Raw genomic sequence first — 13,645 nt, 5'->3', positions numbered from 1 at the left:
CTTTTATCGCAGCCGCTTCCCCTTCTTCGAAAGAGATGAAGGCTTGGGCCTTGCGGAGGAGGGCGTTCATGGTGTGCACCTTCTCGATTTTTATAGCCTTCTTGAAGTCACTTCCGGAGAGAAGTCCTCGCTCTAGGAGGTATCTCTTCATGTAATCGGTCGTCTGTACTTGGACGGCCTCTTTGTTGAACCTGTCGAGATAGTCTCGGAGGGGTTCGTTGGTTCCTTGGATCACAGCTTTGAGGTTCGCTTCTGACTTTGGTTGTCGACGGGAGGCTGTGAAATGGCTCAAAAAGAGTTCCTTGAGCTCGGTCCAGGAGTGGATGGAGTTGGGGGGAAGGTTCCTGTACCACGTCATTGCTCCTTTCTTGAGAGTGGTCGGAAAGATGCAGCATTTGATGGAACCTTTGACGACGTGATAATCCATGACGGCTTCGATGCTTCGAATGTGGTCGTCGGGATCGGTAGTTCCATCGTACAGGTCCAAGGTCGGCGGCTTTTCCATCCCCCGTGGAAGACGAGCTCTTCAGATGCTTTCGGACAAGGGACTGCGGAAGTCTTCCTCGTCACTTGGTCCTGGAGAGGTCGAGTGTCTGCCTCGTCGGGATTTCACTTGAGCTCTGCCCGGATTGGTGCGGTCGTCCCGGGGAGGGGAACGTTCGCGCGGTTTCAGCACAGCTTTGGAAGGGTCTCGGGGATCTCGTTCAGGGGAGAGGCTTCCAGTTTCTGTGGTCTGAGGTCTCGGATTCTTCCTGCTCTTTCCTAGTGGAGAGCGGGAATATGATCTCTGACGATGGTACCTTCTAGGCGGGGAGCGCGAAGAGGATGGGGAACGCCAACGATATCTCCTCGGTGGTGAGCGTGAGGAAGAATAGGAGCGCGGTCGATAGTGCCTCCGTGAGGGGGAACGATATCGTCGCTTCCTTTCTAGCTCGTGAATGTGGTCACCTTGAAGCCTGATGAGACGGTTTGTCTTCTGCAATTCTTTGAGCAGGAGGACGGTTGTGGGGTCAGCTTCTTCGGGGGTGTCGACCTGGTCTTGGTCGTCCTCGTGGTGAACTCTTCGCCTTTCGGAGGTATGGGTGAATGAAGAGGCAACCTGCCCGTCTCTAGCGTCAGTTTCGTTCAGGTTCTGAGGCTGCTCTGGTCCATTCTGGGGTTGAGGCTGCTCGTTGCCACTGTTTTGAACTTGTTCGACGGTCTGAAGTTGCTGTCTTCTGCTGGGTTGCGAGGCCTCGTGCCTCTGTCCCCTTAGCCCGTCAGCGGTATGCTGCTGTCCCTCCCGCCGATGTCGATTCGTCCCCTCGGGGGTGGAACCCTTGATGAGATGTTGCAGGTGGAAGGGATCAGGGTTTGGGACGTTGGTGTTGTTGTTGTTTCCAGCCATGACAATCGTGAATGAATTAGCTTTGATTTTTGTTTGTTAAAGAAGGGGGAGCAAGGTTCCCACAGACGGCGCCACTGATCGTACCTGATCAGAAGAATCGTCACAGCAGCAGGATCTGGCTTGATGAACAGGATGGGAGGGGGGTACCTGCAAGGTTCTTCGATGCTAAAGTCAGCAGCTATCAGAGAGAGGGTTTAAGAAGTGAAGAATCGATACCTGACCCTCTAGTGAAAGAGGGTATTTATAGCCCCCAGCGTTGGGCCAAGGTTTCCTAATTGGGCCAAATCCAATTGGAGGCCCACGTGCTAGGAAACTGCCAGAACACCCTCTGCTAGGACTGAGTCAGAAGGTGACCCACGTCATGGATGAGCGTGGCGTAGGATTCGGAGGAGGTTGGCCGAATCCTTCGTTGAAGCGTGACACGTGGTCGTCAGGCTTGACTGATTCGTAGCGGTAATCAAGGAAATGGGCCCAAACGTACTGGGCCTGCTCGGCTAGCAAGAAGAGCTGGGCCTGCTCGGCCCAGTCCAGAACAATACTCATTATTTTATTCTGCAACAATTCTATTTTTTTATCTATAAAAAGATGACTTGGAAGAATGAAAATAAAGTGTGTGAAGCTGCACAAACAAAGATACACACATGAAGAAGAAAATATGTGTGCAAGAGTTTATGAAAGCATGTACAATTGAAAAAAAGAAATTAAGAAGATCAGTAAAGATGTACAACAAAGAAATACATGAAACTAAAGAAACAGGCTAACACGATGCAAATGGAAGCAAAAAGAATATTAAGAAAAAAAGAGGAACTATTAAGAAGATCTTCAAGTACAACAAATAGAGAAACACTTAAAAGTTTTACATTTCAAATCATCTAAAGTGTTGCCTTTTAAAGATTAAATATATGTAATCTTCTTTTGTAGAAGCAATTATGCATACACACAAACATTATATTTAACCAGTTGGTTAAAGTTCCTTGAGTGACTAGTTTAGTCAGAATATTCGAGATGTCACTGACACTTTGTCTTTGAGTTGATTTCCATGAGGGACTAGGGTATAGTCAAAATCCTTGAGAAGACATTGATGGATAGTCTTTTTCGTTGTAATCAAAGAATTGATTATTGGATTATGTCCTTGTTGATAAGGCGAAATCACCTTGGCAGGTGGACTGAAAGTAACCTAGTTTATAATGAACTTGAATAAAATCTCTGGTGTTATTTATCTTTGTTTCTTTTGTTTTGTTTGTACTTGGATGATCGAAAAAGTTTTATCACGAAACCAATTCAAACCTCTTTTTCTCGTGTTTCATTGAACCTTCATTTATGGTGAAATTTAAATTGGTTTTGAGAGAATAATTCATTAAATCTAAAGATAAAATTAGGTTTAATTAGTCACGGAGATTCTTAACTTAATTTTAGATTTTATTTTATTTTCTTATATAATAAATATTATATATTAATTTCTTAAAAACAGTTATGTTAGCCAACTTAATTATTTCTATTAAATGTTGAAAAATGTTAACTTATGATGACGTGGCAAGACAACACGACAAAATTTAAAATAGTGAGTAAGCAAATGTCTTATAAATATATACTAAGCTTCATTTAGGATAGTTGTGATTGTTTATGTGTTTCTTGCATTTTCTAAGGGTTCTTCTTCAACATTCACCTTCTTTAAAATTTCTCTTCAATGTCAAAGCTTTCCAAGTGTGCTTCAATTCAAACAACCAAAGTTTTAGGATAATTGAATATGTACTTGGAAGAAACAGGAGGAAAGAGTTTTTTTCAAGAGGAGTGTGTTCTTCGTACAGTGACAGACATGAATATTGTGAACATTGGAAAAAGTTTTTGGATTGTAGAAATTACATAAATTACATGGAAAAGGCTTATAATTTCTTCAACTGGTTATGTGATGAAAAAGAAAAAAATTCAAATTTAAGAATAAGGTTGTCCACACAAGAGGAATGTTGAAAATGTCAATAGTGTTGGTTTTTTAGTTTAGGGTTGAATATAGTTATGTTAACAATGTTTTTCAAATATGGTTAGTTTATTGGTTGTGTTGGTTTAAGGATCTGGATCCTCTCCCTTGTATTTTTTTTGGTGTTTTCTATTCAGCTCTTATCTTAACCATTAATTCCAAGAGGGATGGCAGCAAGGAAAGTGCAGAAGATGATCTTTTTCTGTTGGTTTAATGCCATGAGATTATTATGTAAAAGTTATGTTTGTTTTATCGTCATGAGAAATTTACGTAATAGTTATGTTGGTTTAATGAAATTGATTAATAAAAACAAATTGTGTTGAGTAAAACTCCTATAAGGAAACAATTATAAAATTCAAGTATAAAACATTGCTATGAACTGTGCTATAAATTGGGTTGAGTAAAATGACATTACATAAACCTTGGGATGAAAATGTGTTAGTTAAGAGATTTAAAATATAATATTTATTAGTTAAGAGACTAAATTGAAATCTTAAATACAATAAAGAGATCAAATATGATACATTAAACCTAAACAAACTATGAATAAAATGTCTTTGTAATATATTATTGATCAAACAAAAATTTCATAACATTTTAGATTAATAGAACTACAAAATTTTATATAACAAACGAATTGAACATGATCAGAATCTTATTACAAAATGTGGCATTAAACCTAATTGTTGTTACATAAGGTGTACACAAACACTATACAAAAAAGTGTATACAAATAGTACTAAAAAAGGAGTACAAGAAATGATAAACACAATCATAGTTGGATTAAAAGAGGTTGTGTTGCCTGACTTGGTGGTGTGGACTTAGATTGTTCTGTCTGACTTGGTGCTACTTGACCTTTGTTAGGTTGACTTTTTTCTTGTGTAAATGGTATTGGCAGTTTGCATGTAGTCTTATTATGTCCATTCATAGGGCACCGACTGCACTTGATTCCAAATTTTTCCTACTTCAATTGTGTCTCATCTTTCACCATTTCTCCTGCATCTCCGTTCCTTTTCTTCTTGGGCCTCCCAGGTTGTTTGTTATTGGTGGTGGTTACACAATAATTTCTATTTTTTCCCATAGAGTATCCCTATTAACGTGAAGAAGATTTTAATCATCTATCTTAATTTAATTTTGAGAAAGATAAAAGTTTATCAAAGAAGAAATATCAAAGAGAAAAAAATTTGAATTCAAGAATCAAGATTGCATAAGCTTATAGATTTTGTAAATCAAAGGAATGGATCTTAAGATAAGGTACAATGACAATTCATATGTGTATAAACTTTAGGTGCTCAAAATCTTTCATTTAAACCCTTCTAAAGTTTCCATAACATCTATGCATAATTTTTATTCAAGGAACGCCTTTAAAAACACAAAGATTTAGTTTTCTTAAAAGTGCGATCGATTGATCTTATGACGCAATTGATTTCTTTTTTGCTACTCTCTCTGTCTCATAATAAGTTTCTCATTTTCACTTTTTTCATGTCTCATAATAAATTTCTTTTTAGATTATCAATACAACATTTACTTTTTTTCCACTGCTATACCCCTATTTATAAACTTTCACGCTTTTCAACTACTCCACTACCATAATAAACAAGGGTATTTTAGTAAATATTACTAACTTTATCATTAAAACCAACACATCTAATCATTTTCTTAAGAACTGCGGACAGCTCAAATAAGACACTTATTATGAGACGGATGGAGTACTGCCTAACAAAATTGAATTTTTTTGGAAGTGTCAATCGATTGATCATATTGAAGCAATCGCTTGTAGGGAATTTTTTGCAGTGAAAATTTAACCCTTCAATCAAAATATGCATTTAAGAAATTGATTGATCCTTTTCTTTTTGTCTTGAAAATTTGACTCTACAAACAATTAATGCATTTAAAAAATTGATTGATCCTTCACTTTTTGCCTTGAAAATTTGACCCTACAATCAGTTGATGCATTTTAGAAATTGATTGATCATTTACATGTTTGCCAATTTTTTTTAACATGCACATATAACAATCGATTGATCTAAGAGTGCAATAGATTGCTTCCCGAAGCATTGTGAAAAATATGAATCATTGTGATGCCTGTACATTGCAATATTTTCCATCTCATTGCATCAAATCATAGACGCACCATGAGACACATTTAAACTAAATCATATCAAATTTTTTCATTCACCTCTTTTACAAAAATTTTCATACAATTCAAAATCTTTTCAGGTGTTCTTTCTCAAATATCATGAAAACTTTTTCTGCATAACTTTCGTGTCATTGAAAATTTTAACTCAAATTTCTGAGAACATAAGGTTCATATATTAATAAATTATATATTGAAAGAGATGATCAATTGTCTATTGAACTTTATTCAAGAACAAATTCATATATTCAAATTTATTCAAGTAACGTAATTTATCACCAAGTGCGTGGTGACTTAATTTGTAAAAAAAAATGTGTGTACTTTCTAAAAGTGTTTGTAAATAGAAAGTGGTATATTTTATGTTTGTTTTGTAAAAAGGTTATTTGGGAAGATTCAAAGTCCACTATAATGTTGGTGTTTGTGAAAAATGTCCTTTTGATTGGGTTGATTCAAAGTTTATCATAAGTTTGGTGTTTATGTTAGAATATTGTAAGAGAGGTCTTGGTGTAAGGCTTGTACAAAGATCTAACATATTGAAAAATTCTTCAAGGTGTAAAGGGACTAGATGCATCCTTAAGTTAGAAAAGGGAACTAAAATAAATCTCTTGTATTCATTTACTTTTTTGTACTTTTATTTTGCTGCATCTTTGTTCTAAGTCCATCATTGTTATTTTAGAAAAAGAAAAAGATCATCTGCAAAATAATGAGAAAAATTTATAAAACCTAATTCACCCCCTCTTAGGTTGTACTACGTAGTTACAATCGGAATCAGAGCAAGTTTAAGTATCTTACTCTTCGATCAGGGTAAATATGGCTTATGCAAATGGGAAGACTCGTTGGGGAGAGGAAATGATGCCAAGAAAAATCTTTCTGAACCAATGGATTGAGTACGATCAAAACAAGAAAGAAAGCCAACATCAACCAATGGATTGATGGAGGTGAACGACAAATTATCATCAACCAATGAACAATTTTTAAGCGTTTATTTCAAACACGGATGTTTTTCCCGAATATTTTTGTATGACAAACTTCATAAACAAAAATCCTTGCCTCCCTTTAAGGAAATACTTGTTGGACTTCATAAACTAAGATCCCTGCCGCCCTTTAACGTAATACTTTTTGGGTTTCATAAACGAAGACCCTTGCCGCCCTTTGAGGCAATATTAGCTGGACTTCATAAACGAAGATCATTATTGTCCTTTGATGCAATATTTGCTGGACTTCATGGCGTAGAACCTTGCCACCCTTTAGGGTAATACAAATGAGCTATCTAATGTCTCGCATGAGGGACTTATAGTCTCATTATTCGGGCTACATATAACTTCGCCTAATGGACTTAGACTCCCAAGGATAACTAAACTCTCGTATGAGTTGTAACATCCCAATTTTTTCTATTTTATTTATCTAATAGTTATTTTATTATTATTATTATAATTATTTACTTATTATTTGGGTGATAATTATTTAAATGTGTATTGTTATGTCAATTTGGCTAATTAGTTATTATAATTATTGGTGGAATAATGAAATAATAGCTAATGGGCCTAATTAGTTGAAATAGAATGGGTAGCTAAGCCCAATTAGAGAGAAAGAAGATAGTAAGAGTTGAGTTAGGTCATTTCATAATATTAGCATTTGGTAAGAAGAGAAAGAGGGAGAAAGAGAAAATTGGGGGAATCTTGAAGAAGAAGGATTTTGATTTGAGGTAAGGGGGAGAATCTTCATTATCTTGAATGTATGAGTATGCAACGAGTAGTAGTATGCTAGTGTATTTCATTTCTCTTCATCTCATAGATTTTCACATGTTAGGGTTTAGGTTGAATCCATGGAATTTGTGGTAGTAATCATGTTTGATGATGTGTGTAAGTGAACCCATGGTTAGAAATATGTTTAGGAACCTTGTATGTGTGTCAAATCGTTGTTTGAATGAGTTTTGGGTTGCTTAGAATCAGATTTGGAGTGGTGTGGTATGTGCTGAAACGCACATAGATTTTCTGGATCTGTTGTTGTTCGCTGGGCGAGAATCTTGCTTCGCCGGGTGAGTATGCGCTCACATGTCTACCGCCGGGCGAGCATAGCGGGCGAGAGATGGCCAAGTTTATGTAGTAGAGCTTCGCGCGAGCGGATCCTTCTGCCGGGCGAATATGTCTTGTTTGGTAAAAATTGTAATATGTATAACTTTTGATCCGTAACTCTGTTTTATGTGTCGCTCAAAACATTAGGAAGCTAATGTAATTATCTATATAATAGGATTAGATTGGTTATCACTTAATGATTTAATCAAGATGTTGTTGTGTGAATGACATATGATTATCGTGATGTGTATTTTGATTTGGAGAGTTGTGTATAGCATTTGATAGCATGTTATGTGATATGATATACATGATGTGTGTGAATATGTATATTCTATTTGGATGTATTTGTTGAGCATGATTACTTGATGCATTTTTTACAATTGGTGGATAATTCAATGTGTTGAATTATTGTGGTATGCGGTATGTTAAGATTGTATGGATAATCTTAATTGCATATGTTTTGTGATAATTGTACATGCATTCATGAGGAGATTGTACTCCGGTTGACTTTGATCCTTGTGTGGAAACATAAGCGGATTTGTTCCTTTTATGGATTCAGAGGCGGCGATCTATATGTTCATATTTTGAGGGATTTGATCTTGTTCGAATCTGAAGTGTGGCTCTGGTTTTTAATCGAGAGCGGTGAGCTTGATACTCATATGGTACCACATGCATGAGTCACATTAATTGCATTTTCGAGTTGCATATTTGTGTTATGTGACTTCTTGAATTGATGTGTTATTTGTGTGGTAATGGTATTTGTGCTATGTGTGATACTTATGAAACTTGTTCAAATTATGAAGTCTGATGAATGTTTATACTATGTTATGCTATGTTCATTGTACATATATTATGTATTCATTATGAAGTGAATTCTCACCCTTCTGTTTGAATGATGTTCATTGTGACATCGTGCAGGTTCCGTCGAGTAGCGTGCTTGCACGAAGATTTAGTCGAGGAGTCTTTCGATTTTATCATTTTGATTAGGCAGTGAGTCAAATAATCTGATCATGTAACACTGGGGGTTTGAACTCATGTTTTAATGTTTGAATATTGTTATCTTGTTTATATTTAACTCGATATTTTGGATATAATGTGATGATGGCTATGTTGCCAAATGTTGAATTCATATGACATGTGTGTGTGTGTGTATATATATATATATATATATATATATATATATATATATATATATATATATATATATATATATATATATATATGAGTTGGTGATGTTATATGATTTGGTAGATGGATATAGTATGGGATATACTCATTGAAATTACTTGAGATTTGCTATTCTGCGTGCGATATGCATAATGTATGAAAGCATGAAGTTTCAAATTGCGTTATAAGGTGATCAATGCATGTTTGTATGTTTTATTTTGGGTTTTCATTGCGATGGAAACAATATGTGACACCCTTTTATTTATGCATTTATTTTACTCTGTGTATATTTATTTGATTATTTGGGGTTAAAAAAGGGGTGTTACATGAGGGACTTATTGTTTCTTAGGGAAGGACTAGACACATAAATAATGCTTAAGAGGCGCGACCGAAGTCTGACCTAAGAGACTTGATCACTAGTCTTTCTTAAGGGTTTGATGGAAGTCCCTCCCGATAAGTCAACGCCTCGCCCGAGGGACTTATAGTCTTAACAGCAAGGCTATATATAATCTTGCCTGAGGGACTTATAGTCTCACCATCTGAGCTTATAGTCTCATCAGCCGAGCTATATAAACTTCATCTAAAGGAATAACACTCCCCAGATTAACTAAAATCTCGCTTAATTAAGAGACTTATTGTTTCCTCGGGCGGGATAAGACACATAAATCAGGCCAAAGACGCGAAACCAAAGTCTGGCCTAAGAGACTTAATCGCAAGTCTTGATTGAGGACTTGATGAAAGTCCCGCCCGAGAGGTCTAATACCTCGCTTGAGGGACTTATAATCTCATCAGCTGGGCTACATAAAACCTTGCCTGAGAGACATATAGTCTCATCAATCGGGCTACACATAACTTCGCCCGAGTGACTTAGATTTCCTAAGCTAATAGAAACCTCACTGGAGGAACTATGTCCTCAAGAAGAGCGGGTCCTCGGGATAGTCCCTGAGTCTCGATCTAAAAGACTTTGTCCTCTACCAAAAGGCCTTGTGCTTGAGGGACTATGTAATCATATTTGTAAAAGGATCCTTATAGGGCATGATTATAGGGCGCCTCACGAGAGGCGACAATAACATGTAATCCAAGGGGAGGTATCACCTCTCCCAAGGTCTGCCTATCACCTAGTAATGGGAAATGTAGGATAATATGTTTCTTGGATAGAGAGAAGCTCCGGTCATAATTGACCCATGTCCTCCTTGAAAATGTGGATTCAACGGTCCATCATTGATTGAGCGGATGATAACCCTTTCCAAGAGAACCATACACCTAAGAGGGTTCTATAAACATGTCTCCCTCGTAGGAGAAAGAGACAGTTCTTAAGCCACATAAATCTTAACTGACACGCTTATACCTAAACACACCACTTAATATCAGAGTCTCTCACCTCACGTGAGCAGGACCTCTAAACCACCGTAAAACACAATCATACGGGACCTCTCACCGCCATGGGCAAACACTTACCACCATACTACAGAATATATCTAAGATCTTTGAAACGTACAACCATTGAAGGAAGAACATGCACACATGTATTTTTTTTCTAGTACAGTTTCCATGCCAATCCAAAAAGTAAGACACCATCATATGTAATTTCACAACCAACTCATATATTGTTTTCAGTAAATAGATTCATACGTTCATAATACAAATACACTTACTCTATTAGTCACTAACTAGACTATTCCGTAAACTGATTCCATACTAAAGATTATCTTTGTAATAAAAAAAATATTATTAAAGAAACTTGGAGAAGTTCTTCAACTCAATAACTGTTTTCTAATAAAAAAAGACACCATCAGTTTGATGTACTTTATTTTTTACTTTTACTACATATTAATATCAATACATAATTACTAACAATACTAAAATTGCACGCTTCAAACAAAACTACATAGAATAAATTGGCAGTAACTTATGAATTCCTCCATGATGAATTTCAATGCTGTATTTGGCTTAGTTTCACAGTTAATTCATGGATCCAAGCACCAGCAGTAGTAATCAGACCTTGAGAATTCTAGCATTTGTTCAGGACTCATTCTTTCAAGCTCACTTTGCCTCCATGAAGCAAAGTTATTCCTGTTTTGAGGATCAGATGCCAAAGGGTAATCTTCTGTTTTGTGCATCTGTGTTCTCATTCTCATGTAGAGTCTCATTGCTGCAACACAATCATCATAAGGATCTTGTATTCCAGTTTGAATATCATACCTACATGGATATATAATAATAATCAATTAGGTCAATAGTGTTTCAAAAATAATCTTATATATATATATATATATGTTTGAAAAGTTTGCACATATAACATTCTTTCTAAGAAAATAAAATAAAATTGAGTTGATACTTACCCAAGATATGCTTGTGTTAGGTATTTGAGTGAGTTGCTGAGCTTGCTAGTTTTCATGAGTGGAGGATATTTTGCAGTGTCCCTGTTGACATCATTAATTTATATAAAGTCAATATATATATTTATGAAATAGATAGTTGAAATAGTTAAAGCAATATTTGATCAAAGTCATTAGTTAACTCCCTAAATTTAGAAGCTAAATATAGATGTTTAACATTGGTTAAAGAGAGATCGTCTTCAATTTTTGGAGGCAAAATAAATAACGATCTATTTAGCCACGTTTTAACTGTGATAAATTTGTTATGAAAATTTATTTAGCTACGATTTAATTGTGACAAATTTTGATATCTGTGTTGAGTCTGTTTTTGCACAAATTTTTGTAAGTATGTACAAATGAATATAAGTTACCTTATTTTTGGTGTTGGATAATCAATTTGCAAAGATGCAAGGTCATGATCTAAACCATGACCCACAAGAATCCTAGCTTTTCCTCCCTTTGAACGAATTGTCCAAATGGGTTCTCCATTACAAAGAAAATCTTGAATCTTCCTTTGAACTAGTTTCAATGGCATTGCATCTCTTAAGTATTCATGTCTAATACCAGTTGTCTCATACCTGTAGTTTGTGATTGGAATTGGTGGAGTAACATAAGAATGGAAGATAATATTCTCATGTTCATCTATTAAGCAAACTCTTGCACAAAGATCAAGTGAACCATCACTTCCACCTCCCACCATTTTACAAGCTAGTGCAACTACTTGTGGTCCTCTTCCCCCACCAATTGTCAAGTTATCCCGAATTCCCAAGTTTGAAAATCGGCCACATATTCCCTATATTATCATAAGAGTTAGAACAAACTTACTTCAAATAATCATGTAACTTATTCATAAACCGTTTTCAGTTATTTTCATAAGTTTTTCCAGATAGTTAACGAAAATAGTTTTCAGACAATTTTATTTTATTTTATCTTTTGTTACAAAAATAATATACGCATAAGCACTTAATTCAATACGCGTTTATATATGCTATAAGTCCTTAGTTAATAGATGTGTATGCATACACTTAATCCAGAGAGTTGACACTTTTGTTGATGGATCCTACGAGAGTTAGGGCTATCAAAGACTTTCAAGCAAAACTTGCACCCTCGATTAGCAAAGATTTCTTTGCATTCTGGTTTTGGCAATGGACCTAGAAAAACATACGCGTCATATTAGATTGTTACAAATTCATTATCATCATGATAAATATTTAAGAAGAGGTTCATTAGTTACCTATAAGATGTTCCCTTAGAGACTCAAAGGATCTGCAATGTTTCCTGCAAATACCACAGGTTGGTTCATGAACAGAATGATAAGAGATCTTCATGTGATCCACTAGATGCTCCACTCTGTTGAACTGCCTATAGCATGCTGCACACTTGTTCCTATATATTGTAACAAATATTCTTGTTAAGATAAACACGAACAACTCAATAATATATAGGTTTTTACAGCTTAATATATGCAACATTATTTTTTGGTCGATACCGTCTCTTTTATATATATTCAGGTTGAAGTATCACTTGTATTTTGACTCATATAATTTTTTTTATTGTTTAAAACAAATTATGCGTATATTATGGTTTAAAATTGCGGTTGTAGTTTTGGTTATAGCGTTATGTTATGCTATAGACCTTGAACTCGTGACAAGAAATACTTACAAATAGGGTTGCAATTTAGAATGAGAGTAGTATTTGTGTGTGGAGTAGGAAAAAGAAAGAAAGAAAACCTGCGAGTTTCTGCGGTTTCAATTCGGCAATCCATAATTCCTTAAACTGATTTTGATATCAATTCTCTTATGAAAGACAAGAAGAGAATTGAAGTTGAAGTAAGAAGTAGGAGTGAGATGGTATTTATAGAGCAAGAGTTGAAGGTTATATACTATAGAGTTTATCACAATTGGTTCAAGTTGCATAGTTGGAGTAGGATTCCATTCAATTCAATTCTGAATATTCTGTTTGCACCCTTTTTCCTTTATCTCTCTATCCATGCTTCTTCCCACGTTATTTAGCTTCAAGACATTGTTGACTTAACTAAATGGAATATAATTCTTGCATTTTAAATGATAAATATTCCAAATTCTTTGGCCCATTCTTTCTTGGTTTCTTTCTTTGACTTCACCACTATGTGTACAGTACAATATGGCTTTAATAATATATGCATTCTCTTTGTTGCAAAACAACCAACCAATGTTAGTAGAGTTCAATTTTATTATTACTTAGTTTAGAGAAAGAGTGAAGGAGAGCTTTGAAAATAAATAAGAAATTATCGAAAACATTAATCAAGGTAATAATATTCTTATTAATTAATCATAATGAGGATTTATTTTTCTGGGTTGTGTAAATTAATAGTTAATCGGTTACCTTCTTCACTAACACAAACATTTTCTACAATTTGTTAATGGAATTATGATGTCTCTTTCATCTTCATCTTCCCCAATTCACAATTTTTTTCATCTTCCCCAATTCACATTCTTTTAGATAGTTTTTGTTTTATGGTAAACTCTAGCTTAATGATTAAATTAT

General features: G+C 35.3%; 2 protein-coding genes across 2 annotated transcripts; both read right to left on the bottom strand.

Annotated features, from left to right (window-relative positions):
• Positions 1-526: 526 nt before the first annotated feature.
• Positions 527-1,387, bottom strand: LOC131630862 (uncharacterized). The gene has a single exon (XM_058901606.1). The coding sequence runs from the start codon at positions 1,385-1,387 to the stop codon at positions 527-529; it is 861 nt and encodes a 286-aa protein (XP_058757589.1).
• A 9,321-nt stretch (positions 1,388-10,708) lies between these two features.
• Positions 10,709-12,884, bottom strand: LOC131630861 (uncharacterized). Its single transcript, XM_058901605.1, has 6 exons — positions 12,850-12,884; positions 12,354-12,505; positions 12,143-12,270; positions 11,491-11,912; positions 11,084-11,164; positions 10,709-10,943 (listed from the first exon to the last, which is right to left on the bottom strand). The coding sequence occupies exons 1-6, from the start codon at positions 12,882-12,884 to the stop codon at positions 10,709-10,711; spliced, it is 1,053 nt and encodes a 350-aa protein (XP_058757588.1).
• Between the last annotated feature and the right edge of the window lie 761 nt (positions 12,885-13,645).

This window comes from Vicia villosa, unplaced genomic scaffold, assembly GCF_029867415.1.
Source record: "Vicia villosa cultivar HV-30 ecotype Madison, WI unplaced genomic scaffold, Vvil1.0 ctg.000745F_1_1, whole genome shotgun sequence".
Taxonomy (NCBI): Eukaryota; Viridiplantae; Streptophyta; class Magnoliopsida; order Fabales; family Fabaceae; genus Vicia; species Vicia villosa.
This window is presented reverse-complemented; position numbering and strand designations above follow the sequence as displayed.

What these genes read in the sequence shown, in the direction of transcription:
- LOC131630861 (XM_058901605.1), bottom strand. Translation starts at nt 12,884, where the DNA reads ATGGATTGCCGAATTGAAACCGCAGAAACTCGCAG. An exon ending in TATCCAACACCAAAAATAAG is followed by an intron (nt 11,165 to 11,490) that starts GTAACTTATATT and finishes TGATGTCAACAG; the next exon opens with GGACACTGCAAAATATCCTC. An exon ending in CTAACACAAGCATATCTTGG is followed by an intron (nt 10,944 to 11,083) that starts GTAAGTATCAAC and finishes ATATCCATGTAG; the next exon opens with GTATGATATTCAAACTGGAA.
- LOC131630862 (XM_058901606.1), bottom strand. Translation starts at nt 1,387, where the DNA reads ATGGCTGGAAACAACAACAACACCAACGTCCCAAACCCTGATCCCTTC.